The sequence below is a fragment of the Hippopotamus amphibius genome, chromosome 1 (genome assembly GCF_030028045.1).
Source record: "Hippopotamus amphibius kiboko isolate mHipAmp2 chromosome 1, mHipAmp2.hap2, whole genome shotgun sequence".
NCBI lineage: Eukaryota > Metazoa > Chordata > Mammalia > Artiodactyla > Hippopotamidae > Hippopotamus > Hippopotamus amphibius.
The window spans coordinates 47456702-47481953 of NC_080186.1; the positions used below are offsets into that span (position 1 = coordinate 47456702).

The 25252-nt window shown below is 46.4% G+C and overlaps 1 protein-coding gene across 4 annotated transcripts in view; it reads right to left on the reverse strand.

The window, feature by feature from the left end:
- Positions 1–3714: 3714 nt before the first annotated feature.
- The window catches only part of PLPP3 (phospholipid phosphatase 3), an 80925-nt gene continuing 59387 nt past the window's right edge, over positions 3715–25252 (reverse strand). For all 4 annotated transcript variants that reach the window (XM_057712167.1, XM_057712176.1, XM_057712181.1 and 1 more), the window contains 2 exons: positions 19297–19473; positions 3715–5633 (listed from right to left, as the gene is read on the reverse strand). In XM_057712167.1, coding sequence (XP_057568150.1) covers positions 5508–5633; positions 19297–19473 — 303 coding nt within the window. In that variant the 3' untranslated portion in view covers positions 3715–5507. The remainder of the gene's footprint in view (positions 5634–19296; positions 19474–25252) is intronic.

Genomic DNA, 25252 nt, shown 5'->3' on the forward strand with positions numbered 1-25252 from the left:
TTGTAAATAATGCTGCTATGAACATGGGGAGTGCAGATATCTCAACACAGTACTTTCATTCCCTTCAGATATATACCCAGAGGTGGGATGGCTGGATCATATAATAGTTCTACTTTTATTTTTTTGAGGAACCTCCATACTGTTTTTCCATGGTGGCTGTACCAGTTTACCATTCCACCAACCACGCACAAGGGTTTACTTTGCATCTTCACCAGCAATTGTTATATCTTGTTTTTTCTGATGTTAGGCTTTGTAATAGGCATGAGGTGATACCTCATTGTGGTTTTGATTTGCATTTCTCTAATGCTTAGTGATGCAGAGCATCTTTTTATGTACCTGTTGGCCATTCATATACTCCTTTGGAAAAATGTCTATTCAGGTCCATTGTCTATTTTTAAACTGAGTTATTTGTTTTTTGCTATGAGTTGTATAAGTTCTTTATATTTGGGGGATATTAACTCCTCATCAGATATAAGGTTTGCAGATATTTTTTTCCCATTCAGTAGGTTGTCTTCTCATTTTGTTGTGAGTTTACCTATTTTGAACTTCATAAAAATGAACTCACACAGTATGTATTCTGTTGTGCCAGGTTCCATTCGCTCAATATTCTTTCTGTAAAATTCACTTATATTGTTGTGCATTGCAGGGATTGTTCATTTTCAGTGCTAAATGGTATTCCTCATGTGAGTATTTAATTTCACTTTTTAATGATCTTTTTAATATTTAGTTTTTACTTTTTAATTCAGTTGTTAATGGAGATTTGAGTTGTTTCCAGTTTGGGTGAGATACATACATCCCTCCGTTGCATATATATTTAGGAGCAGAATTTCTGGGGGATGGGGTATGCATATTATTGGCTTTAGTAGATACTGCCAAAGTTTTCCAAAATGGCCATACCAATTTATATCCACACTAGCAGTGAAAGAGAGTTCTATTGTTTCACCTCTTCACCGACATTTGCACTATCAGTTTTTTTTTAAGTTAGACAAAGATGTCACAAGTACGCAGTAATATCTCATTGTGGTTTTAATTTGCATTTCCCTATGACTAATAAAGCTGAGCACTCTTCTGTGTTTATCTACCATTTGTATACCCTCTGTTAGAAAGTTTTAAAGATGGGTTGTCTCTCTTTTTCTTATTATTATATACAAACTGTTTTGTTATCAAAAGAAAACTACCAAAGCCTCCCTGATACTAACATTCATCTCTGATATTTGGGGCCATTCATGCCTTGTTTTTTCTCCGAAGGAGGTGAGGAGAATCCAAATGTGACATGTGCACTCACGTTTTCTGAAAACTGCAAAGAGCTGTTGAAGGCAACATTATCATCATTGGAAGGGTTTGTGTAGAAGCTGGAATTTTTTTCCAGGGTTGGATGTTCTGGAAGGGATGCTTACCAGAGATGGGAAGAGGGTCCACATGGAGGACATCAAAGTCTAACTCATTCTGCTCATGCTCCTGCAACACTTCCCGTGGGCTCCTCCCCCCCTCATCACCCTACTGTAATTGCTCATTCACTTACTTGTCTCTTCTCCTAGACCTACATCTGGCAGAGTTCTTTTCATTCATGTCGTTGATGCAGTAAGTTGTGTAAACAGGCTTTGGCCCTTGTAGATCTCAGGAAAACCATCATCAGATATGACAGTTCCTCCAGCTGACATCTCTCATAACTTCCTGTATTCTTTCTTCGTAACACTCATCTTAGTTCTTAATTACCTAGTGGTGTGATTATTTGATTTTTTGCATTCTTCTCTAGCTCATAATTCCCTTGAAGCTGAGATCCCATCCTTTTTATCCACTGTCCTACCTCATGCCTGGTACAGAGTAACTGAAATAACTTAGATCTGAATCCCAGAGCTGCCCCATCCTATGCCACGGCTCCACCTTTCCTTAAGTGCCTATGAAACGGGTTTATATCTTCTTGAGGCAAGTTAATTCATCAAGTGCTATTGGAAAGGCATCACGGGAAGACAGGGAGGCTAGCAGTATGGAATGAGTTGATTTGGTCCCCAGCTCCTCCACTAACTTGCCATGCATCCCCTTCCTCCTACCAGCAACTTACTTTGTCTATATGGACCTTTGTTCCCCTAGATTTGAAGGGGAAATGGTGGACTCTGGCCTTAAGGAGTTCCCTCGCTGCATCCTGGTGTCCACAGTTACAACTCCACTTACAGGAACATGTTGACATGATGCTGAGTTAGGACAGGGACTTGAGTGGGGCTTGTCTAGCAGCAAAGAGCAGGCTGACCTTGGTGGCTGAAAGGAAGCTACAAGCCACATGGTCCTAAAACCAAATGGAGTTTGCCTGGCTGGATTTTGAAATTGCTTGAGACCAATGACTCCTTTTTTTCCTTCCATTTTCTTTTGAATAGAAATGTCTATAACTGTTATTCTATGCCTGTCCCATCTTAGAATTTTGGGAGCAGATAACTTATTCCTTAAATTTCATAGATTCATAGATGGAGAGCAATTGTGCCTCAGGTGGATTAAACCCAGAACCTCATCCTTACCCTATTTAGATGATGTAGGTAGGATAATGAGATCTGAGATTTTGAATTGATGCTATGTGTTAAGACTTTGGGGAATGTTGGGTTAGGGTGAATGTATTTTGCATGTGGAATGGATGTGAATCTTTGGGGGCCAGAAGTAGGCAGAATAATGGTCCTCTAAAAGATGTCAATGTCCTAATCCCTGGAACCTATGAATATGTTATGTGACATGGCAAAAGGGGAATTAAGGTAGCAGACAGAATTAAGGTTGCTAATCAGCTGACTGTAACATAGGTAGATCATCCTGGACTATCTGAGTGGATCCAATATCATCATCAGGGCCCTAAATGTGGAAGAGGTGGCAGAAGAGGAGAACCAGAGAGATGACAGAATTGAGAAGGACTTGACCCAACATTGCTGGCTTTGAAGAGAGAGGAAACAAACCAGAGAAAGCGTATGGCCTCTAGAAGCTGGAAAAGGCCAGGAAATGGAGCCCCTAGAGCCTCCAGAACTAGAACATAATACATTTGTGTTGTTCTAAGCCACAAGTTGGTGGTAATTTGTTACAGCAGCAATAGGAAATGAAGCCAAGTTCTGGTGTGCAGTTTACTCCTCTATGATCTTAAACATCATCTTTGCATTCCTTAGTGTTCCTTATTTCTCAAAATAAGAACTGCTGGAAGGATCAAGAGCAAAAAGCAGGCCGCAGTGCCTGGCATGCAGGTGCTTGAACAATGTGAACATCCAGCTTCCCCCCTTCTTCCAGGCTGGAGAGACACAGGGAAGGAAAGCAGGAGCCAAGTGCCATTCTTAGCGGTGCACCCTCCTTCCTTTGATGTTCTTGGCTGTGTAAAGGACTCCTTCTGTGACCTCCCCAAGCCCACCTTATCTAGAGCCTGCTCCTTATCTGCCTTTGGGGTACCCACAGCTCCCCCCTCCCTGAAGAAACCCCCCTTTTGAATACAAAAGCTCTTTAGAAGAGCCTGAGAGGAGAGCAGGACCAGAGCTCTGTCTGCTCACTCTGCAAACAGGCTCTCAGAGATTAAAGAGCTTAGGGCATCCGTATCTACAGTACCAGGGCTGCCATATTTTCCACAGAGAATCCCACGGTGATGCCCTGAGGGGAGGGGAACCCCTGGAGGAGTACAGCCTTTGAGTCCCCTTCCTCCCACCCACCCACACACCCGAGACCAACCCCCTCAACGTCAAGCTTCCAAGTCCCTCCTTAGTTGTTATGAGCTTTTATTTAAAAAGCACATTTAATACAAGTATAGTTTCGCAGATACAAATTTTCACTTTGTATTCTACAAAAGTCTTTGAATATTATTCTCTTTACAAAATGGAACCTTACAAAAATACTGACAATTTAATGTTTTTATACAGTTTTCTCTAGTTGCAGTTATTTCTTTCATTGTAAAAACAATGTCTACCACAGAACTACGATATTTTAGTTGATATTAAAAAAAAATTAACTCCATGCTTTTTTAAGCAGCTAATGTAAATAACACAGGTCGAGACACAGTTTATAATCACAGTGGATATAGCTAAAATTGTTTCAGAAATAATATTTTACATAGTTAACTTTTAATGTTTTATACATTATTTATATAATATTTATATATAAAAATCATAGCTTGCTATAAGTTGAAATGAAAGGACGGCTTCTGTAGTAAGGATGTGCATGTGGTTGACCCATGTGGTTACATTTCGCCCTGTGAAAGGTTTGCATCCGAGATCTGAAAGCATTTCTTCCTTCCTCCTTTCCTCAAAGGTTCAGTAGAAGCGGTCCCTGTCTGTTGCCTCGAGTGGGACCTTGCTTGGAAGGACACTTATGGAGAGAGGATGAGGAAACTCTACAAGATTTAACCCATGTGTTCTGCCCAGCAGAACCTACCAAGAACTGCCCTAGAGATCAACCCCAAGACAATAGTGCTTTACACAGCTTAGCAAGAGCGGCTCCCCAAGAGACCCTCCATTATCTGGAAGGGCAGCTTCTGGGATGTGAGACCGTCTGCTACTCTGGCTCATTCGGACTTTGAGTAGCCAAAGGGTTGCTTCATTTTTCATTCTGCCCCCTTCACTCCTCCATCTCTTGCATGGAAGGCTGCTTTCCATCAGCTGATGGCAGACCACATCTTTGCTCGTTTCCGGGCCTTCCCAGGCAATCCCGGTGGGCACCCAGCAAGGGTTTCCAGGAAGAAAGCAGTAACTGAACCTGACCGTCACTACTTGAGCGTGCCAGTGCCCGGGTGATTGACGTATACAACATCAGCATCCCGTAATCGACATTTCAACATCACAGGATGGTGCATCAAGAGAAGACACAGGAGGGCCTGTGCCCCCGAGCTCTTCTGAAATTGTGCTTTTTGTGAAATTCACTCATCCACAAAGAGTCACCCAATCACTAAAGTGAGGGACTGTGGTTGCCGGCCTATAGGCTGAGGAAGTGAGCGATAAGGCCTCACGACTGGGAATTTGGATTCAGGATCTGATCATTTGACTGAGCAAACTTGCCCTTTTCTTATATTTAAAAACAGAAACAAACAAATAAGGTTCCTGAACCAAAGTCACAGTAGAGAATCGAGTGGTGTGGACAGAGAGACACAGCGAGAGCCCCCTAGGGATATTTTCTTGATTCAGTGCTATTTCTGGCATCGTGTGCTACAAAGTGAATTTGAGCTTTTCCAACAGGCCTGGGTCACAAAGGTGACCGGCAGGCTCTACTCAAATCATCTTAGTGTTTATTCCAGAACAAGCCCGTGTTCACTATAACATGAACACTTAAACCAACTGCACATCCAGGATTCCCGCACTTGCTGTTAGTTTGCTGTTGTTTCCATATAGGCGGACACTACCTATTTTGGAAGGCCGCAAGGTAAGACTTTTTTTTTTCCTTTTTAAAAAATCAGTCGGGCAAAAAGTTTTTCCCTACATTCTACTGTCTGATGAGATTGGAGAGCAGCAAAAACTTGCTGTCAGCAGTCATTTTCCAAAAATAGCTCAGGAGGTGGGTGGCACCTACACCATGTTGTGGTGATTGTTCCTGTCAATAATGTCCACAGGTGAAAGGATGTCCTTCCTGATGGCAGAAGGAGGCAGCGAGAGTGCCGTCTTGGTCTTGAAGAGGTCAGACACAAAGAAAACCTAGAAGCACAAAATCAGAGATCCCAATCAGTCACTGACATGTGGGCCTTGGGGACAAGCAAAGGCAAAGGGAAGATCATAGGAGTGTGGATTTTAGGCAACAGGGCCCGCAGACTATAGATCTTTGAATAGGGAAGGGCCACGGAGGCCACAGAGTCCAATTCTTATTGCACAGAAAGGGAAACTGAAGTCCAGAGAAGGGCAGTGACGTGCCCAAGGTTGCACAGCCGTGGAAGGGGCAGCCCTCACTTCCACAGGCTCTCGGTCCAGTGCTCCCTAACTGCAACCCTCACTTTCCTACTTCTCAAGGTAAATGAAGAGCAGTGAAAAATAAGTTCTCAAACAAAGGAAGCGAGTCACAATTAGTCACCATCATTAGTCCACGATACTTTCCCTTTCATCTCCAAGAAATCTAGGGTGTAACCAAAAGAGATCAGCCAATATGAATTCCTATCAGCAGGAGCTGGAGCAAGGAAGCAGTCATGATCACTTTTTCCTGAAAGCTCAGTGATGTCAACAATTTGATGGGGGTCAAGAAGCCAGGGTCTCTTGGCTGAAGGAGTCAGTAGCTAACCCAGAGGAAAGGTCAATGAAAACTCTCCTATCGCTCTTTCCCAACCTCCTTCCTCCTCCTGAGCATGTGACTTCACCAAGTCGTTCTTAGAATCACTGAGAAACCTTTACTTGAACGCTTCCTCACAAAGGTATAAGGGTGGCTCCTGCAGAGTTCCTGTCTCAATTAGCTTATGATGAAAGACTCAAGAACTTGCTGAGTTACCAGGGTAAGAAAAATTTATGCTTTGTATTAGGGGACAAAATAAATACACACATATCCATTTGAGCCATTTAGCAACAGGAGTTTGTACTAAGTAACCATAATAGGCAGCTGTCAATCAGGTAATTTAATAGGAAACATATGGCTGAGTTTCAAAATGGGGACTAAAACACTTCCAAGTTCCTGTCTAACAGCTTTCTGGATGGAAGAGTCTTTGTCCTGCAGATGGTCGAGTGCTCACTAATGATGACGGCCCTGTGACTTCATTCAGGGCACATTATAGGCAAGAAAATGGGGTTCTTAATAAGGCTGTACCAACACCAAGGCTCTAGCAGCCAGGATCTGGCCACAGAAAGGACTTGGATCCTTTATTGAACCAGTTTCCACAATGTTCTCTCTGCAGTGATACAGCCATCAGCAAAGTGCAACCAAAATCACAGCAAGACACTGATGAGGCTGGTTAACCCAGGAGAACAGGCTGACTAGAAGACAAAAGGGAAGCAGAGGCTTATTGGCCACCATAAAATCCTTTGTATTATACCTTCTGAATATTTGTACCCATTATATACATTACTTATGCAAACATTTCATTACTAGCTTTTGCTAAATATATATATATATGAAAAGAAGGCTAGGCAATTTCTATCCTACAACAAGAAAGTGAAATATTAGCAAAGAAATGGAACATTTTAAGACATTTACAGTCGCCGTGCTATTGAACGTACCATTTTGCAAAGGAAAAAATTAAGCCTTTTGTCTCTTTCTTTTCTAAGGAGGTGTGAATAATCAGAACCGTAGCACAGAAAGGTTTGTCTCATAGCCAGGGCCAGCTTGAGAACCAGGAGAGAAAAGGTCTGTACCCAACGCTGCCGGGAGGCCCTAAGCTGCCCTGCCTAGGAACCCTTTACAAACAGGTGGGGAAGGGGGGTTTCAGGTGCCCCCAGCATAAGGAAATCTGAACAAACATGATTAAAGTTAAACGTGGAGGGACGTCCCTGGTGGCGCAGTGGTTAAGAATCCGCCTGCCAATGCAGGGGACATGGGTTCAAGCCCTGGTCCGGGAAGATCCTACATGCTGAGGAGCAACTAAGCCCATGAGCCACAACTACTGAGCCCACGTGCCACAACTACTGAAGCCTGCACCCCTAAAGCCCATGCTCTGCAACAAGAGAAGCCACGGCAGTGAGAAGCCCGCACACCACAATGAAGAGCAGTCCCAGCTCGCCACAGCTAGAGAAAGCCCGCACAGAACAACAAAGACCCAACTCAGACAATAAATAAATTTATTAAAAAAAAAAAAGTTAAATGTGGAGACCATTAAACTTTTCAATTCTTCTCTGACAAACGCAGAGCCCATGTCCTCACCTCCACCTAGAAATTATCTTCCCCTTCCTCCGTCACTTTGTCCCGGAGGAAGAAATTTTGGCCAATCACTGGCTCTGAACTCTACTTCTTCCAGCCGAGCAGCGAGCCCCACCAAGTAAAGGCTCTTACTGATCTCATTTCTTAGAGATCTTTCTCCCAGCCTGCATGCCATCTGCTGAGGGCAAAGACAGCAGGGGACACCCTCAAACAAACATCCCTCCCTTCAAGATCCTGATACCACCTCCATCTACTGGCCGATTTCCCAATGTAATTTCCTGAGCTCATATCTACTACATATTAAGAGTTTCCGTTTCTGAACTACAAGATAGGAATGAAATGAAGGTTAAAGGCAAGAGTGGACTTGATAAGAACTAAACCTGTATCTAGCACATAGTTCAATGAAACGCATTCCTTGTCTGGGCACCAAGGTCATGTCTCGGCCTAGAGTAAGCCACGCCCTCTCGTGTCCCCAGAACTTTGTTCATCAGCCTTTCTTCCTAAACGCAAGGCTTCTTAAAGATGGAGCCCAGCCCTAATCCTCCTACATCACCCGCCGCACTTTGCATGGAGCCTTGCACACCCCAGGAGCTTATAAATTATTTGTTGCTGAATTTCTCCACTTCTCTCTTCTAAAAGCAGGCACTCTGGCCTTGGATCTTATCGGCACAGAGAACTCCTTACAGACTTCAGGGGGACCACATCCTCCCACACCACATGCACACAGCCCAGCGGCAAGATGAAAAGTGGAGTCTGGTCCAGTAGGATCCCCCCTTAAGCTGTATTTTGCCCTCAGCGTGGCCTGAGGTTACGCAAACACTTTTTGGGGGATCATGAAACACGATCCTGTCAAGCCTTAAACAGGGCTCTGTCTTCATGCTTGAACAGCAGAATACAAAAAGGACTAGGAAAGGCCAGTTCTATTTCCTGCAGAAGATGATTTCCACCCAGAAAGAAAACCCAGAGGTCCAGGCTGGAAGGGGTCTACCCAAATTAGGTGACTACCCCAGGTCTATAGGACAAACCCACTACCAGCTGGACAGACCCCCTCCGGGGTATAAGAGAACCCATCAGATGACAGTCTCAGCAAACACGAAATCTGTGTACAAAGCACCACAAAGAGTTCTAAGTTCTATCCTGAGCAGATGCTTTCAATTCCATTTCCCCTCTTCTTTGCATTTCAAAAACTGCTTTTTTGAAAAGTGCAATCAGTAAACACTTATTGACCATCTGCTCTGTGCCAAGCCTTGAGATTATAAAGATAAACGTAGAGAAGAAAGAATTCTTTGCCCTCCAAGAGCTCACAGGGCAACAAGGAAGAGACCCGGGTAAACAGAGCAGTACAATAGAGTGTTCTGAGGATTATGATAGAGGGAAGCCAGGGTGTTAAAGCAGCACAGAGAATGTGGCATCGAACCCAGGCTGAAGGGGAGGGGAGAGGGCCTGAGAAGGCTTCCCCCAAAGGAGGTATATTTGAGCTCAGCTTTGAAGGCTAAGTAGGAGCGAGCCAGGTGGTGAATGCCAGGAATGCTGTTCTAGGCAAAGGGAGCAGCGCATGCAAAGGCACAGGAGTGAGGGAGCCCAGCACATTCAGGAGCCACAGAAAGCTCAGTATCGGGAGGGCCAAGCAGTCACTGAGGCTGGAGGGGGAGCCAGATCTTGAGAAGGGGTACGACACAGCCCGAGGAGCCGCCGTCAAGGTCAAAGCAGGGAAGCAGCATGATGAGAAGACCTGCATCAAGATCATGATTATCTAAGGAGAAGGCATCAGAAAGGGAGCAGAGAGCCCGAAGGCAAGGGTTCGATCAGGATACTGTTGCGGAATCTAGGAGAGGATGAATCCGGTACAACCACCGTGCTGTGAAGACAAAGAAGAGGTGGGTTTTTGAAACATTGGGGACAGAACTGCGGTTGTTAGAGGCGGCGTATGTGTGCGGGTAGATATGGGTGCAAGGGTACGTAATGCTTTTCTTTCAACTCTAGAAATCTTGTTTCCATCAAAACTCTGAAAGTTTGGGAAACTATGCTGGGGGAAAATGACAGCTCCGCTTTCCTCTGCTTTCTAATATTATGGTTCCCTCTGCTATTGGCTTGAGGAAGTGGTTCTGACCTTCTCCTGAGTCAGAAAGGCAGGCTCTTCTATGATCTGAGGGTACCGTGATCTGATTCAGACAAGTGCTCAGGACAATGTAGCCCTTCCATCAAGAGCAGGACTACACACGAACAAGGCGACTCCTGGCTGGAGGAATCCCACGGGCGGTGATGAGATGAGAAATGTACAGGAGTCTCCTTGTAAATGGCGACTCTTGTTACTGTGCCATTGGGTCACCATCTCCCACTCTCCATCCAACACATGCAACGCTGGTGACAGGCTTTGCTCTGGGGAGTAGGACAGACTTGTCTCTAAATCCAAGTTTTGCCAACCTCAGCAAAATATCTAAATGAGGGATACAATACCTACCTCGGAGGTTTACTCCAAGGATTACGTGGTGTCGCAAAAGGCACAAATGGGGCTTGTTAATAAACAGAGCCATGCTCACTGGTTTGTGTGTTTAGTGCCCACTCACATCAAGTCACTTCTCTTCCCCTGCCCCTTGGGCAGAAAGAAAAGAAACAAGAGAAGGAAAATTAGAGAGGGGAAAACAGAAATGACTGAGAACATGAACGAATAGGTGAAAGCCTGTATAGTTTCAAGCCGGGCAAGAACACCATGTGAGATGGGAGTCTTCCACAGGACAGACAGGATCTGCGCTCAAAGGTCAATAATTTCTGGGGCTTTTTTGGAGAATGAGTCAGCACAATCAAAAAGGAAGATGCCTCCGACATCTTGTTGCTGGCATTTACCAGCTCTGGAGATGCCAGTGCCCAGAGCATACAACCCAGCCCTGCCAAGGTGCTCCCTGCCTGGAGCTCACCAAGAACCACTGGCCAGAAACAAAAAGTCTTGTCTGCAGCCGGTTTCCACTTCCATTGCTGCAAATTGCTGAGTCAACAGACTCTGAGGGTCATTTTGTTAAGGGCAGATTGACAACAGAAATGCCCTTTAAATGTTTCTGGAGTCCCTGAGTGTTTCAATTCCTGAGAGTGTGTAAGAGAACTCCTTGCAGATGGGAGTCATATCCTTATATATAGAAATTTTTATAAGCCCCCGTTGAGCTTAGATGCCAGCACAGAGCAAATAAATATGAGGGGGAATTTGGAATCTGAGACCCAGAAGAAAACAGAGTTGTCTATTCCAGTATTTCTCAACATGTAATCCTCAGATGATCTATTTCAGAATCAGCAGGGTGCTTCTTGAAAAAGCAGATTCCTGGGCCCACCCAGACCGGCTAGAAGTGTAGCCTGGAATCTGCATCGAACACACACTAGTGGTATTTGTTATGCAGACTAAAGAGGAGAGCCATTAGCGGACAGGCCATGGAGATAAACGATAGGCTCAAGCCCTAGACCCGCCATTCACTGGCTGTGTGTCTTAGACATCCTGTAATCTCTTTGAGAGCAGCTCCCTTATGTACACACTGGGCTCCATGAGCCCTTCCTTAAGCTGCTCGTACCTGCTCTCTTTGGTACCCATGTGGAACTTTTAATGAACTTCCATCTTAGCAGAGCCCTAGGCTGGAGTGCAGATGTAATGCTGTAAATGCTATGTCATGGTTCCCCTTTAGACGATGAGCTACTCAAGGGAATGAACTGTGCCCAGAGCCCTGCAAGCGTAGCCCTCGATAAATCTAGTCCACCCCACCTTGTGAGGATAAAAACCACGGACTGCCCCAGTTGCATACACTCTGATGCTTTGGTCTTGGGATAGCCTTTGGGCATCCTGCTTTACCATAATAAACAATTGCATCGATTGAGGAATAATTTTCTTTGCCTTGGGTCTGTGCTAAACCTCACGGGATAAGTATAGTAAGTGCCATCTAAAGAAAAGTCATCTTTGGCAGCCCTGTCTTTTGACTAAACGGGAGTGACTTGATTGCAATAATTATTTTTTTGACCTCACTAGAGGGCTTTCAGTGACTTTTTGGCACTGGGAACTTGCCAGTGTCCATACTGAGTAATTTCTTGGTATATCTGAGCAGGAACTTGATGAGGTAGAAAGAGTGTCACACGAGGAGTCGGGCAGCAGGATCTAGTCCCCAAACAGCTACTGCTGTGTGACCCAGGCCAAGTCACACTCTTGTGTAGACTTGCATTTGTGCAAAACGAAGAGGTTTCTGATTTCAGATGATGAGTCTGCCCTGCATTTGTGTGCTACTATTATTTACAAATCTACCTTCCCACAGTTTCTGTAAGGCTTAAATGGAAGAATTCATGTGAAAAACGCTTTGTGCCTATGGAGGGCTCTTCAAATCCTCCCTCAGTTACTGTCATTCATGATCATCACCGCTACTGAGAGTCACGAAGGGAGCTGGTCCCGTAAAAACAATGAGGGTTTGGAGCAACAGAGGAGAGAAAGGTGTGGAAAATTCTGAAGGAGAATAGGCATCTGAGCCCTGTAAGGAGCCTCACAGGAAGGCACTTCTTGGCTAATACATAGGAGGGTTTCTGGTAAGGAGGACCCAGAGGGCTGACAGCTCGGTCACTAGGATGCTAGATCCAGCATCAGCTAGAGTTCAGCAACATGGTACCCAAGAATAACAGAGGATGGAAGAAGCAGGGGCCCACTTCCAGAAATCCTACCTTTTGAAGCCGAAAGGGAAAAGGGGGCTACTATTAGCCACTTCCCCCAAATTTCCCACAAGTTCTGTTATTCTGAACTCCTTAGGGTCACAAGAATTACCATATTCCCATCCATCTCCAGGTCTTTGTGTTACTCCTTCTGCACGAAATGCCCTTCTTTATCTTTTGTATCTCAGAGAAAATATCCATTCATTGCTCAAGATTTTCCTCCTCCAGAAATTCTTTCTAACCTTCCAGCACCCTCAAGAAGAATGAGCTCTCCCCTCTCTCGTGCCCCCACTGTCCCCAGGACAGGATCCCATCCTAATGGCTGTGCCCTTCTACTGCACTTGTGTGTTTACATGCTTGTCTCCACTAGACCAGTGTATTTCAAGCTGTATGTCACAAGTCATCAGTAAGTTATAAAATCAATTTCCTGGGTGGTCACTACTAGCATTTTTAAGGGTTAAATTTAAAATGTTAGAAAGTATCACATACTGTAAAACCCTGGGTCTTATTTTGTGAAATATTTTAGTTATGTGTGGGTGCTTCTATTGGGTTATGATGTATTTCTTATCATGGATCAAAGCTGGGAAACTACTGCACTATAAGCCCTTAAAGGCCCAACTCTTTTCAACTTGTGAATATTTAAAATAAAGCATCATACTTAACACATAATACACATTCAATCAATGCATTGCATGTGCCAAGCATGACACAGCTTTAATTCACTGAATCCTCAATCCAAAGATCAGGTCGTGTTAACACGTATCACCCCCACATCGTGGGATGGGAGGCTAAGAGGAGGTGACTTGCCCAATATGCCTAACTAAGTGGCAGGAATACAACTCCCGCTTCTGCATCTCTTCCTCATCATCCACCCCATCCATCTCAGCAAGGGAATGAGAAAGGACATTCGAGAAGAACTCTGCAAACTGTCACTACCTCCTGCGGGGCAGTTTACCTCTGCCTCTGCTTCCTTCTCTCTAACACACCCACGTTCCTGGCACCCCTGCCCACCTGGGAGTGGGAACCCAGGGTGACAAGGTCAGCCCAGGGCTTCTGGGCAAAGAGCTAGGCTTTTGCAGGGCCAGAAAAGATTCAGGAGGTCATTTCATCCTTGCTCTGCCCAGACAGCAGTGGAATGAATCCAATGGGAACAGATGGGAATTTCACGTTACAGAAGGAGATCTCACAAATTCATGCCGTAGTCTGTGCATGTTTGGAGTTTACTAGTTTAACCCTTTGAGATAGGATCAAGAGAGCCAGGATCTGGTTCCTACTCTGCCACCGTGTGTCCTTGGGTGTGTGCCACGCTCTCTCTGCACCCGAGTTTCCTCTCGGGGGACTGTCATCACTGAACCATTCTTCCATTCACATTCTCGCTTGTCTCTTCTCCCGAGGTCACCTCACTGGGGCAGAGACAAAGAACATCCTCGCCCTTCCCTGCATCCTGGAGGAAGACAGCAGCACACAAAAGAGTGACTGCTGGCTGAGCCACACCCCCTACAAGAGGAAAACCAGGAAAGACTCTGCAGCGTGTTTATGAAATTCACGAGCAGCTGCTTCCTCTGCTGCACCCACAGCAATGGCGGCCTGGCCCTGCCCTGACCCCTCCCAGGGCCCCATAATTTGCCATCTGTTGGAGGGTCAGGGAGGAGGTGGCCAGATAGGCAAGTTGTCACCAGACAGGAAATGAACCGATGTCTGTCGCTTCATCCGGGTCCCTGGGTTACTCCAGGGGTGGGAACGGTGAGCCCAGCTGTAGAGTTCACATCTTGGGAGGGGTGGCTCTGTGTGTGTGTTTGGGGGGGTGGGGGGAAGGGGACTGAGAGAGTGAACATGTGCTTGTGTTTGCCTTGGCCTGTCTGTGTATCTGTGGTTCTGAGTGCTGGTGACAGAAAGAGGCTGGATATCTGTGACTAGGTACAACTGGGCCTGTCCCCGTGCCTCTGTCCTGTGCCCCGCCGTCCACACGTGTGAAGATGTACCTCAGTGTGCTTGCCCTTCTGCCCCTGTGTGTCCGTGTCTCCATGCTGAGTTCATGACGCCGTGTGTGTTTTGTGTGTGTGTTCCTCTGGAAAGTGTTCAACTAGTAAGCAGTGGAGGAGGGAAATGAACCCTCTCCTGTTTGGCATGTGATTTTTGTCTAGACACGTCTTTTTGCTGTGACAGGTCTTACTCTCAAGACCTGGGTAAAAGTGCTTGGCTGTCACGGCCTGTTGCCCAAGGCTCTGCAGTGGCTGAGCCAACATTCTGGAGTGATGCACTGTACCCCCTGAGGACTTAAAGTCACGATCCCCAAATAGAAGCTACCCACATGGGCACTGCATGGAGACAGCTCCATCTGAGAAGGCAGGTCCACCTCAGTTACTACAACGTCCAAGGTCGGCCGTGCCTCAAAATCTCTGTGGGAGAAGGTCACTGAGCTACAGGGCCTCCAAGATCAATTCACAGATGAGGAAATTAGGCTCTGGAGGAAGTGTCTCACCTGAGGTCATAAGCTAATTCATCACTCATTCTTTAACCAACACTTCTCAAGCAGCTATTGTGTGGCAGCCACTGTACCAGGCACTGCCAGTGAACAACCAGAGGGTCAGGCCATGGATTCTACCATCAAGGCACCCACAGTCTAGCTGGGGAGACAGACATTTGAACAATTATGATAGGACCAGGCTGAATGTCACAGTAGGAAGAACATGAAAAGCGCCAAGGGAGCATTAGAAGAAAGGCAATCTGTCTTCAGAAAAGACAGAAGAGAAGGTGTGCTAGACTAAACAATGGCCCCCCAAAGATGCCCACGTCCCAATCCCCAGGACCTGTGAATATGTTACCTTACATGGCAAAATGGACTTTGCAGGTGTGATTAAGTGAAAGATGTCGAGATGGGGAGATTATCCTGTATTATCCAGGTGGGCCCAATGTAATTGCAGTGGTCCTTGAGAGGCAGAATCACAGAAGGAGATGTGAGGATGGAAGCAGAGGCCAGAGACAGTGAAAGAAAGAGAGATGAAGATGCTATGCTGCTGGTTTTGAAGATGGAGGAAGGGACCACGAGCCAGAGAATGCAGGCAGCCTCTGGGAGCCAGAAATGCCAAGGAAACAGACTCCCTCTAGAGCCTGCAGAAGAAACGCAGCCCTGCCAACACCTCGATTTTAGCCCAGTGAGACCCATTTTGGAATTCAGAACTCAAGAACTCTAGAAAAATTAATTTGTGTTGTTCTAAGCCACTAAGTTTGTGGTAATTTGTTAGAGCAGCAACATGGGGAACTAATACAAGTTTCATCAGAGATGGGGTGAAACTGGAACTGTGCTCCATTGAAAGGGGCAACTGTCTAAGATAAGAGCTCAGGGTATTGAAAAATCTTGATAAGTTTCATGTGCCTGGAGGTGAGGGGATGTGAGAGGAGCAGCAGATGAGGCCTTACAAGAGGCTGGGGTCTTCAGAGCTGGCTCTGCTGGACTGCCTGGGGTCAACCCTCTACCCTCTTGCCATGTTACTTCATCCTTCTTAGTCCCTGTTTCCTCATCTCTTTAGTGAGGACAATGATGCTATAGGATTCAATACAGGATTTTCGGGGGACTGGAGATGGTCTGTGTAAAGTGCTTAGCATAGCAGCTGGCACCTGAGCTCTCAATGTGTGTTTGCAAACATGATTTTCTTATTGATGGGGGTCCATCGAAGCTTGGCTCAGGAGGTAATCAGGCAGAGTGGGAAATGGCTCCTGGGTTCCTTGGCCCCCTGTGCAGTGGCCTTGTACTTTACTGGGCTGCCTCTTCTTGGTCCTCCTAGCCAACCTCAGGTGATGTCCCTGCATTAAGATCCATTCAAATCAGCCACATTCACAGGTGAGAAGAGAACTTGGCTTTGCCTGGGATGTGCCGGGACAGCCTTGATTTTGGGGGGCAAGTCACAGCAAAGCAGAGACCACAGGCTCCTGCCTAGGTTGCAAGCTACCTGGTAGAACTCCAGGAAAGCACCTAATAAAGCTGCAAAACCTGTGAGGCAGATGCCCTTCACCCACCTCAGTCTCCTCCCTCAGCACGTGGTGTCCTCAAACGGCCTCTTAGTTCCCCAGACCCGTCTGCAGTTCAACCCAGGGTCCCAAGATTTGCTTCCGTCTTCCTCACACTCAAAACCAGGATGACAGATCTTATGATGGGAAATGACCCACGGCCTTCTCTTCCCCAAGCTGAGCATTCCCAAGCCCCCAGGCTGACTCCAGTGCCTGGCCCTGACCTCACAGGTGGCTTAAAAGAAATGGCTCACTCAGTGCTGGGATTCCAAGCCGGTCAGGACCACAACCTCCTGAGGATCAGGCTGGGAGTCAGGCACTGGGAGAGAAATGATAAATATCAAGTCCCTACTCCATGTGTTCACAGCTAAGCAGAACAGGGAAAGATGTTTATAACCCTTTTTAAGCCGTCTTTACACTGTAAAACAGGCTTTCAAACTGAACTGTAGCAACTGGATCAGCCCAAAGCGTTAGGAAGGGCCCTGGCACCCTTAAATTCTGCTCTGTAAGCAGCTGTCTACACCACTTATGCCTCGGGTAACCAGCTGCTTCAGCTCCAGTGACCGTGGCTCCTTGCCAATCACAGAGGGCAAAGCTTTGGAGTCAGTGAGCATCCCAGGAGCCTCTGTTGACTAGCTTTGCCCTCAGATGACTTGACCCATCTCTCTGAGCCTCCGTTATCTCATCTGTAAAATGGCTATAGTATACATGGCTTCACGTGCCTCAAAGGAGCCGCTGAGTAAAGGATCTAGAACAGAGCCAGCAGAGAGTAGATGCTTGACAAACACTGGGACCAAATTTCTATCCAGTGCTCCAGCCTGCCCGAGCCAAACAGGATAAAAGTCAGACCCCTCATTTCCCTTCTCGAAAATAAACCCTGGTCCTCCTGGGCACTTTGTCCCATTGTGCATAGAGAGTGCTCTATAAAAGAGAGGAAGGCTATGAAGGACCCCCCCAACCCTTCCATTTTTTTAATTGGGGGCGCAGGAGACTTTAATTAGGGCAGTGGCGCCGAGAAGGAAACACCACAGCAGGCCCCCCGCGGGTCGACCTCCTGCCTAGAGCAAAGCTCAGAGGGCACGGTCAGCAAAGGGTTACCCTGTCGTGCAAACACCCATCCCCCACTGTCATTTCACATTAAAGGGCCAGGCTTCCGAGACAAGCTGCTCAGTGACAGCTGCTCTCATTAACGGTATGCTCCCCCAATTTCTCTCCCTTCTGGCCTTGACAGAAAAAAAAAAAAAAAAATGAAAGAAAGTAATGAATGAAGCCCTCAAAACAGCCAGTCCCTAGGCTAGGGTGCCCAGGCCGAGGCTGGCGGGCAGTTCAGATGCTACTTCCCTTGAGGGGTCCACTCTGGTTACCCCAACTCCCTTACCCCCCTCTTGCCTCGCCTGCCTGCTGAAGCGCCCGGACTGGTCCCCATGGCAGCCCCTCACTGTAGCTCCCGTGCTCAGCCCGGCTGGGAGCACCGAGACTGGGGTTTCCTTGGAAGCAGGGGCTGTGCCTTCTCCATCCCTCTGTCTTCAAGCGAATGTTCTCAAGAACGGGTAGGTCAACTCATGGAGTCTAGCTTTGTGTGGATTACACACCCATTCTGAGCTAGAATCTCTGAGAGGCCTTGGTGACACAGGGAGAATAACACCTGTTAACTAGGGTCCCTGTCCCTGAGGAACAGTCTAAAGGGAGACACATGTCCACAATTTCAACACAGGGTGATGAATGCAGGAGAGCAGGGAGGTTATTGCAGGGGGACAGAGGGCTACAGCCAGGCTGAGAAACCAGGAAAAGACCAGGCACTTTTCTAGATGGAGCTTTTCTAGATCCCTCTACTTCATGATTCTTGCTGGGAATGAGCGAGGGTTCAGCTAACAACAATACAGCCCACATCTGTGGTGCTCGGACACCCAGTCGGTACTGTATGGTGGGATTCCTGCTGGACCAGGGCGAGTGTGCGAGGAGAGCCCAGGCAAGCACAGTGTCAGAGAAGCTTCTCAGTCGGGTTTGCTGAATAAGCCCCTCAAAAGTTTTAGCATGAAACTTAATGTTGTACAGATTTTTTAAATAAAGTTTCTCTTTTTGACTCTTAAAAATAAAAACAAACTTCTAGCAGGCCAGAAAAGCAGAGATTCCTGAAGAGATAGAGGCTCAGAGGTGGAAGGCCTTATCCACAACCCCACCCCTCCCCAAACTGGGAGTCGGGGAGGAAGTATGTGAAGGGGTAACTCTGTCATTTGGGGCCAACCAGAACGTGGCCCATCCCAAGGTCATTCTCAGGAAGCTCTGTGACTTGACCTACAAAGCCCCCAGGCTAGGAGAGGGCTGAGCCTTCACAAACTCCCTCCTTCCCAGCCAACACCTAGTTTAGGGGCTGACCAAGTGTTGTAAAGGTCACCGTGGGAGGGGCAGAAGTTTTCCAAGAAGCTGAGAAGTGCTTCTGAATGGTAAGTTATCCCCGAAGCAGCATGTGAGCAACATATGAGTCAGAGACTTAGACTCCTGACATGTGACCTGGGGCAAGTTTCTCCTCTTGAGCCCTGAATGTCCTCATGGATAGAATGAGTGGGTAGGATAACATCTAAGGTCTCTTGCAACTGCAACTATGAGCCCAAACCTTCTGTGTTTCTGGAGACGAGGATTCACACAGTCTGTTGGATTAAAACTCCCAGGCTGGAAAGAAGCAGGAATTATCCTCATTTCACTGAAGGGGTCCTGGGGCAGGACGGCTCCTCACACACCAAGCAGGGAAGAGGATTGAGAGCTCCCTGGCTTTGGTCACTGAGCTGGAAACATTTAACAAGCAAGCTGTCCAGGGCCCTGCTTGTGTGCGGAGGACAAGAGGCTACTTACTATGCAGCAGGCCACCAGGGCTCCTTGAGCAAATCCCGCCAGGACATCGCTGGGATGGTGCTTGTGGTCAGACACACGGGACAGTCCTGTGTAAAAGGACATCATGATCAAGGTGAACTGCAGGAGGGGCCGGAGCAGGCGGGCCCCTCGCCAAGTGAAGCGGGCCTGCAGGTACAGCTGGAGGGAGGAGACAAAAAGAACAGACACTGAGTGACTGGCCACTCACCTGCATTCTAAGCCCAGGTCAACACACGTGACCTTCCCACACAAGGAACCATCTGGAAGAAAGAGCATTCAACTTGAACTTGACCTGAAGCCCATTGTTTTAAACTTTGGGCCTTAGTACCTCCACTAAAAACTAAGAAAAATGGAGCTTTTCTAGGGAGATTAGTGAGAGCTGAGGAAAAGAATTCTATAAGAATGGCCTTAGCATGCTGCCTGGCACATACAAGACACTTCATAAACGTGAGTTTCCTTTTATCATCTCCTTGATTGAAACCCAGTAAAGAATAGTAACTGGGGTTAGTAAAGGTTTCTTTTTTTTACAATTGATGACAACTTGTTCAATGCATGTGTGAATCTTCCTTGAGGTGATGGCTATACAATCCCTACACTACCTGCCTCTCAGGAGAGTCATGGAAATACATACATGATGGTCAGGGAGGTTATTACGAGAGTCACAAGGGGACGCTTCTGCTTCATAAGAAAGCAACTCTATCAAAGAACAAGTTCCCAAGTCACCACTTGGAACTATGGATTTTGCATTAGACTGTGAGGAAACACGTAAACCAACCAGACAATGCCAGAGAGCTTTCACACAGAGGTTGACAGAGACTGGACTGGGTGGGGTAGAAGAGTAACCTGAAGAAAAATGGAAGAAAAAAAAACCAAAAAGCCACTCTGGCCGAGGCAAAGAAGTTGCAATGACGTCAACCGGGCATTGTCCCTTGGAGTTATCTTGCTGCAGTTTCCGTTCTAACCCCTGAGCACCACCTACTTCTCAGGTTCCTGTGGGAACTTGGGAAATGAGGGGGAAGAGGCAACGGGACGAGGGGAACTTCCGACTACAAATCAAAGCAAGGCACTGGGAGACCAGAGAGAGGGGAAGAGAGCGGAGGGGAGGGGCTGACAGCCTAAAGATAGACCTGGGACGGTGGCAAGGGAGTGGCTCTTCCTAAGACAAATGGACACCTTCCTTTGGGTGGTCAGGAAAGAGAAGCCAACAGCAAACCCAAGAGACAGAAGGGTGGAAGATTCCAGAGTCACTCCTGCCCACATAGGAAGAACGTCTAGCACTGAATCCTCAACTACTTAGAAGACAATTTCAAAAAAACCCAGGCCTGGAAAACAACAGGCAACTTTCTAATCATTATGCAATTATATGAATGTACTGTTAGGAAATCTAAGAATAACAAATAAAAAAATAATAAAGAGAATGCACTGATGTTATTGGTTGCTAAGCAAGTGATAAAAACCAATCGTTTTTCAAATATAAAAAATACCCAGTTAAAAATCCAAAAGAGGTAAAAATCATCATGATAGCCAAGATGATGATATAAATAGTAATTAACTTACCAAGTACTGCATAGAGCCTTTATGAAGCAAAGGACATAAAGGACAATTTGAATAGATAGCTAGAATGTTCACTTATAAGAACCCTCAACTTATAAACTCAAAAGGCAATATGTAAATGTAATCAGATTCCTAGCAACACCCTGGAAAGGTTTGGAGGAAAAAATGTTAAGAAATTATTCTAAAATTAACTTAAAAGGTCAAACCTGTGGAACTTGCCAACAAATAAATATACACACATGTGCACGTGCGCGCGCGCACACACACACACACACACACACACACAGATCAATAAATAAGCCAGGCACTATGCTAGGAGCTAAAGGACACAGAAAGGAGGAGTTATAATTCCTGCCCTATGAGCATAAAGTTGGGAGAATACATGAAAACAGGTAAGTGCACTTATGGGTTTTATAGAAACTATGAAAGAAGTTGGGGGGCCAGGGTCAGTTACTAAGGGGAAGGTATACTTGATACCTTGAAAGATGAATAGGTATTTTCTAGAAGTTAAGGGGATGATAGTGAGAGGTGTGTATTCCAGGCAGAAGCCAGTAATCAGAGCTGCAGAGAACTTCTCAAAGTTCAGCAATGCTAAAAGGGGTGCGTGGGGCGGGGGAGGGAGGTGGGGCGGGGGAGGGAGGTGGGGTGAGACACAGGGCTACAAAGACAAGCAAGGGCAGCTCATGAAGGGTGCTGGAGGTCAAACTAAGGAACGTGGCCTCTATTTACTAGGTCAGTCCTTCTCAAACCGTACTCCATGAATACTAAGGGTCTTTTTAAAAAAGATTGGTAAGTACTAAATCTGTATTTTCATCACTTACAAGACATTATTTTTACACAGTATCTACCTATTGAATCACAACTGGGAAATGTTACTGCAAGCTATGGTGAAAAATGAAATGATCTTAAGCAAAGTACTCAGTACCATAAAAATAATCTGCAGGTCAAAGGCTACTCCCTCATTTCTGCTGAAGTGAGCCAACAAACAGCGGATTCTGCAATCATGAATCAAAGAAATCTCTTCCTTTTGAGCATAGGAATGGGGATGATGTTGGACGTTCCAACTCAACCCAGTCCTTAGGACAACAGCAAGTTCAGGGAAGAAGGACTAGTCCGTACGCAGTGTGACCACCACGGTCTGGCCTTCCTCCAGCCAGTCTTGGCAATGGACAGGAGCGGGGTGGGTAACTGAAAGGGCACAGGTTTTCATCAGAAAAACCTCACTGAGGAATTCTGGGGCTGTCCCGTGGCTAGGACTCCATGCTTTCACTGCAGAGGGCTCGGGCTGGATCACTGGTCGGGGAACTAAGATCCCGCAAGCCGAGGGGCGCAGCCAAAAGAAAAAGAAAAAAAAAAAGCTCATTGAGGCTTAGTTTTCTCCCATGTGAAATAAGTGTAACAACCCCTATCTTACAGGCTGTACCACAGATTGGCATTAAGTGCCTGCCACCACGTACTGCTCAAAAAAACAGATGATTTTATTCTCTAACCATTTTTTTTTTCTTAATTTGGACCTAATAACCTCAAGATTTTCTCATTTCTCTCAACTTAAAAATGTGCACAGGTCCTCAGAAAATGATTGTTCAACATCCTCCAACTCTCCCTGCCCCCTCCATGTAGACTTTAGGTCACAGACCCTGGAGATCCGGGTGAGGCAGAGGAAGGGTGGGTTTCCCAGCCAGACTCTTCCACTGACTCAGATACTGAAGGCTGGAGCTTAATACAAGAAAACACTAAACACATGAGAGGAACTTGAGGAGGGAGGAAGACGTGTCATCAGAACAGCTTCAGGAAGGCAGTGCTTAGGAATAAGAAAGGAGTAGGGGGCCATCTTGGGGAAAGAATCCCTTTGGGAAGCAGTCAGGCATGGAATTAGTGGGCAGAGGGAAGCGCGCTCCCCCAGATCCATCAGTAACTGACACGTTTACCGAACAATGTCTCAAGATCTCAGGCTTGATCCTGGTGTCTGCAGCTGGGGCACAGCAGTAGCAAAGTCAATTTTGAGGGTGAGAGCCCTGATTCTAGTCCCGGGTCTACCACTTACCAACTTCTCTAAGCCTCAGTCTCCTTCTCTGTGAAATAGGCAGGACAACATCTCCTCTCAGGGTTGCCAGGATCAAATGAGGCATCACAGGACCCTGCCTGGCATATGACAGGGACTCAAGACATGCTTTAGAAATTGATGTCACCCTTTCGCCTTGATAGATGACACTGACTCAATGACTGTGGTTGATTTCACCAAAGCAAGTGAATTACTAAAAAAAAGGGATTGCACAATGACCTTTCACCCAGGGACTACTTTAGATCTGAGAAGTCAGCTGAGGGCAACAGGATTTGAGGTTGATCAGAGGATCTGACAACACTCTCCTCCGCAGAATGGATTGGATTTTGCCAGTTCAGAGCCCACCTCACACAAGCCACTCACTCCACACCAGAGGCTCGGGCCTCACCAGGATCAGTGAGTACATTCTGGAGTGCCCTGATCCCTTGGAAACCTGACCTGGGGATGCTATGTGGGTCAGGAGGCTCCATTCACGACCACCCCACAGGGGCAGGTAGCTTTTATTCAGCAGAGGGAGTCAAACCTCATGGCCACAAGACGTTGCAATGCCCTATCCTGGACCAAGCAGGGAGCCTTTCCCAGAATCAAAACTCCTGCAGGGGCTTCAGCAAAGTCCCAGGCACCCTGAAAAGGGTAGTTAAGAGAGGGGTGAGCAAAGCTGAACAAAACCAGAAAGCCTAAATCAACCTGACCTCTCCTGGAGGTCAGCAGCCCTGAGGTCCTGCCCTCTCTGTCTTTACTTCCCCACTGGTGTGAAGGCCTCTGGGCTCAGAGAATCTACTTCCTGTGCATCAGTGTGATGCCACAGAAAAGTGTCTGACTTGCAAACAGAGCAACTGGATCTTTTTTTTAATGTCCATTTGCATTACTTATTTTCTTTTACTTATTTTTATCTTATTTTATTTTATTTGATTGGCTGCGTTGGGTCTTTGTTGCTGTGCACAGGCTTTTTCTCTAGTTGCGGCGTGTGGGGCTATTCTTCATTCCGGTGCACAGGCTTCTCATTGAGGTGGCTTCTCTTGTTGTGGAGCTTGGGCTCTAGGCGCATGGGCTTCAGTAGTTTCGGCACGTGGGCTCTAGAGCGCAGGCTCAGTAGCTGGGTCGCACGGGCTTAGTTGCTCCTCAGCCTGTGGGATCTTTCCAGACCAGGGATCGAACTGGCATCCCCTGCATTGGCAGGTGGATTCTTAACCACTGCACCACCAGGGGAGTTCCCAGAGCAACTTGATTTGAATTTTTTCTCTGCTACACAGCAGTCTGACCATGGACAAGGCACTCTGCTTCTCTGAATTTCTGCTTTCCCATATGTAACATAAGGAGATTTGTTCACTTAAAAAAAAAAATGTTGTGAGCATCTGTTCTGTTCAAAACTCTGTGAAAGACACAGACATGAATAAAATAAGTTCCTTCACAAAAATGAATGTAATCTTTCAGTCCCATTCTGGAACCAAGATTTTTCTTCCAATTGCTAAAATAAAACTGCTGATTGAAGATATGAAGTTTACAATAGAGAGGTGTAGGTCTGTCCCAACGTACATGAAAGTCCCCAGCACACAGAACTCACTCCAGAAATGGAGCGCTCTTCTTCCTGGTCCAAACTTCAAAACCAGGGTCCTGTGGAATTCCAACAAAACCTCCTTAGAAAGATCTGGCTGAGTTCAAGCCAGCTTGGGGCTGAACCAGCAAGTCAGACTGGAGTGAGTCTCACTGGTTCTTGCTAAGTCATTTGTGTCTCATTACACAATTTGCATACTGGTGAAACAGGTCTGTACTGTCTTCTGGCTTCATTTCCATTGCTCTTGGGAGCTCTCTGCTAAGAGTGAGAAGGAGGCTTTTGTCCTTCCTCTGTCCCTGCCTTCTCTCTTCCTGGAAGTCTGTCCAGATCACTGACACCCATGGGGAGAAACTTTCTCCCTTCTCCCATCTCCTCCATGGCTCAGGTTCATGTGCCTGGTGACTCTACGTGGTACAGAACTGGGAAGTTATTCAACTACATTAGAGACAAAGAGAAGTTTTTAGTTAACTTTTCTCCTTCTTTAGAAGGGAATCAGACCTTGTTTTCTGTCACTATCGGGGAAGAAAAAGAAACTACCGATTTGCTGAGCATTTAGACACCAAGTGAGGTGCTTTAAATTACATCCCCTGCAATTGTTACAACCATTCTGATAGGCAGACACCATTAAGCCCACTTTACAGATGAACGGAGCAAGGCCAAAAGACTCCATGTCACCTGCTCAAGGTAACAATGGGCCATGATTTCCACCGAGCAAGATTTGCCTCTTTTAAGTCAATGCCCTAACCACAGAACCACCTGGCTTCCTT